The following is a 3,418-nucleotide window of genomic DNA, read 5'->3' on the forward strand; positions in this document are numbered from 1 at the left end:
CCGTTACCCACAGGGCTCTGCTCACTAGCGCGGCGCATCGGCGACTTCCGGCGCGACCATTTTGTTTTTCACCGCTCGCCAAGGGTACCAGCGTTCCTCCGGTGGTGGGGTCGTACTCCGCTTGTCAGTATGTTCCCTGTGGCGAGGGCTGCTCTAAACCTCACCGGTAAGTAAGGAGGAGGCTCTCTGGAGTACAGAAGTGCTGGGGGTGTTTCTCGGGAGTAGCCGGTTTCGTCAGGGGGGCTCCCCCCGGTTTCTTGCCTTCCCTGTGAGGAGGACTGTCGCCGGGCTCGCTTCGCCCCCGGGAGAGGGTCGTGAGGGCGGCTGAGGGCGGCTGTCTCGTCGTCCTTCCTCTGCTGCCTTGTTTTCTTTCTTTTTTCTACTTCTTTTACCTCCTGGTTGCTTTTACTTGAGCTGACCTTGGGTTCCCTTCCTCGGTGCTCTTCCTCCTTGATAGTAACTAAAGGAACATCCAGGTTTTGTAACCTGAGGTGGCAAGATGTAGTCAATCACCAGCCCTTAAACTCAAGGGTAACGTTACCTTTTCAGTGATAGACTCCCCAGTGCTTCCCCCAGTCCTCCCAAGTCTGGTCCTGGTTCATGATATGCTTAGCCTAAGGGGCATGCACCTAAAATAAAAGTGCTTAGCAGTGTTTCTCTCGTAGGTGTTCAACCTTCTTTTTCTGTTTTAAAAAAAAAAACTTGTGCAGCCCCACAGAGCATGCTAGGGATGTAGTAGTATTATGGGTATTGCCATCATCTTCTCTAGTCATGTTTGGGTAGATGTGAACTGCTGACCAGAAACATAAAGATTGTATTTTGTAATGTCTATCTTATGCACGGTTCACTGTCTCAACTACTAAACAATCTCTGTGTTTTGAAGCTGGTAGTTTGATTCTTCACTCTGTCTTCTCCTTAATAAGTGTACCTTTTATAGCGTACATTTATAATGTACATCATACATCTGAAGATATCCTCCTGTATTTCGTTCTCTGTTATTTACCTCATGCGAAAGCCCACAGTTATTTCCACTTCTTTCTTCACCTCCCTTCCCTTAAAAAATCTTTAAGGAATGAGAAAGGTGTTACCCATACCCACTATCTTCAACACCTTAATTTGATGGTGATCTTCATCCTGAAAATGCTTATATTAAGTACACATACTGGCAATATAGATATTTACGTATAGAAATCTGAAACTTTTAAGTACTAAACGAAATATTTTATTAGAGAAATAGTAATACTTAAAAGTGTACTTGAAGTTCCACACTGAGGGCCCAGAGGAAACATATTAATGAAAAAGGTAACTTAGAGGATTTTCTTACTGGAATTAGACTTCAGGAATAATTTTCTAGAGAGAAATTGGGAGAGCTGAATCAAAATGCAAGGCTTTGTGTATATCCTGTGTTTTGGAATCATCCCAAAGCTCTAAGTCCAAAAGATTAATTTTTTTCAGCTTTTCTTAAAAGTCTTTTAACACTTACGCTTGCCTCTCTGTTGGTGGGAGATGAGGATTGTGAATGGTTTGAACGTATATTTTAGTTGATTTCTGTACTTCTAATTCTCTTTGACATTCATTAGCTCGTGGCATTCAGCATACTGCAGTAAGACAAGCTCATCGCAAATATGAGCCTAACTTCCATGATAAATATGGAAACCTGGTACTCCTTGGTGGAGCCGCAGTTTTTACTGCTGTCTGGGGATATGTAAGTCATCCTTTTTTTCACCACTCTGTTGTGACTGTAACTGTAAACTTGCGAACTATTAAGTTTCACAAGGGCTTACTTATTTGAAATAACTTAGGTGGTCAGAATTTAGGAGCTTTATGAATAGTGAATAGTAGTGTGATAGAGATGAAAGTTGTGTTAGTTCATATTTTGGGTGGTTACACAAATTTCTGTGTCAGTCTATTGATTTTAAAATGTAGAAACACAAGTGTTCTCTATTTTACTTGGGATTTCTAAGCTATACAGGTGGAGGTTTTAGCAGAAAAATTTATAGATGAAAATAACAGTATGGTAATGAGGTTTTACGTTCCAGATTCTTTGTTCTAAAGCTAGATATTTTGAAATATAAAACTGAAGTATTTAAATATTATTCAATATAAATATATTCCACTTTATTAAAAGATGAATGAGATGTCATGTTCTAATACAAGAAATCTAAACTGAAAACAATAGAAATAGCCCTCTATCAGAAGGTTTCTTTGATTTCAGAGTTAATAATGTTGATTTTTATCCTTCTACAGGTGTTTACACAAGCTGGAATTGAGTGGGGCTTGTCACCTGTTGGCAGAGTCACTCCAAAAGAATGGAGGGAATAACAGCCTTTGCTTACAATAAACTGGTTTAAACTTTCACTGAAAAAATGACCATGTAATGGCATTTGTTCCGTGATTACCACTCATACAGTGGCAAAAAAAAACTAATAAACATACCTAGAAACCTGTCTGGCTCTTCTAGGTTTCCTCTATGCTCAGTGTCTGCTGAAATATAAGAAATAGTGTAAAAACTCAGCATAATTGAATCATCTTCATGGTAGTCCCAATAGTTCCTGTAAAGGTCAGTTGTGGATAATGGACAAATCCAAAATGTCCTATAGTTGTCCATTTAGCCATATGCGTGTGCTTAAATGAACCCCATGTATGTTCCCACTCCAGAGTTCACATCACTTTACCTCTGACTTCTGCTGCACACCTACTGACAAAGTTTTATTTTCTGCTGAGATCCCATTTTTTTTCCCACAGAATTATTTTTTGTGTCTTGAATCACTCTGCAAAGAAGCTGTTTCTCTCCGAGGCCTTCGAGAGTTGCAGAGAACTTAGTTTTTGAGGTCAGAGACGCTCCACAGAAGCAGGCAGTGTCCCAGCACTGCTATTCACTGATGTGAGAGAAATGTAACTTACTCTGATGAGTTCTTGTGTAACCAAAATTTGTTAGGAAATAGATTAGGGGTAGATGCAGACTTTGTAAACCTCTGAGTTGGTTTGAATCCCTGAAAAAACACGAATGTCCTGCTTTTTGATACAGTGGAGATCCATGAAATGGCTGCCTTTACTCTCCTGAGAGATTTTAATTACCGGTTTCTTCCCGGCTGCTGCTTTTTCCTGGGGCTGAGGTCAAAACGCTCGTTTGAGGCGCAGGTACGACTCGGTGCAGTCTCTAGGCCCCTGACTGGACGGACCTCTCCGATCACCGTTTAGCTTGGTAGCGCTTTGAGCAGCCACGTCCAGCAGCGGTGGGTGGTGGTCGATGGCCTCGGGCGGCCCCGCGGTGCTGCGCGGGGCGCCTTTGCCGTACCCATCGCCCCGCTAGCGGTAAAACAACGTGTTTCTGCCGCGGGTGCGGCGCCAAGGAGGCGGTAACGATCGCAGGCAGGCTGCCCGGCCGCCTCAGCAGCGCGGCCGCGGAGGAGCGGGG

At 42.8% G+C, this 3,418-nt stretch overlaps 1 protein-coding gene across 1 annotated transcript; it reads left to right on the plus strand.

Moving 5' to 3' along the window:
* Nucleotides 1-129: 129 nt before the first annotated feature.
* Nucleotides 130-2,322, plus strand: LOC104069070 (cytochrome c oxidase subunit 7B, mitochondrial). The gene is made up of 3 exons (XM_009573039.1): nt 130-166; nt 1,581-1,705; nt 2,248-2,322. The coding sequence occupies exons 1-3, from the start codon at nt 130-132 to the stop codon at nt 2,320-2,322; spliced, it is 237 nt and encodes a 78-aa protein (XP_009571334.1).
* Nucleotides 2,323-3,418: the final 1,096 nt, after the last annotated feature.

This window comes from Fulmarus glacialis, unplaced genomic scaffold (genome assembly GCF_000690835.1).
Source record: "Fulmarus glacialis isolate BGI_N327 unplaced genomic scaffold, ASM69083v1 scaffold23302, whole genome shotgun sequence".
Classification (NCBI taxonomy): domain Eukaryota; kingdom Metazoa; phylum Chordata; class Aves; order Procellariiformes; family Procellariidae; genus Fulmarus; species Fulmarus glacialis.

Bases quoted from the DNA above. Each gene is read 5' to 3' on its own strand.
- LOC104069070 (XM_009573039.1), top strand. From the start codon at position 130: ATGTTCCCTGTGGCGAGGGCTGCTCTAAACCTCACCG. The intron at 167-1,580 runs GTAAGTAAGGAG...GACATTCATTAG, and splicing joins GGCTGCTCTAAACCTCACCG to CTCGTGGCATTCAGCATACT. The intron at 1,706-2,247 runs GTAAGTCATCCT...ATCCTTCTACAG, and splicing joins TTACTGCTGTCTGGGGATAT to GTGTTTACACAAGCTGGAAT.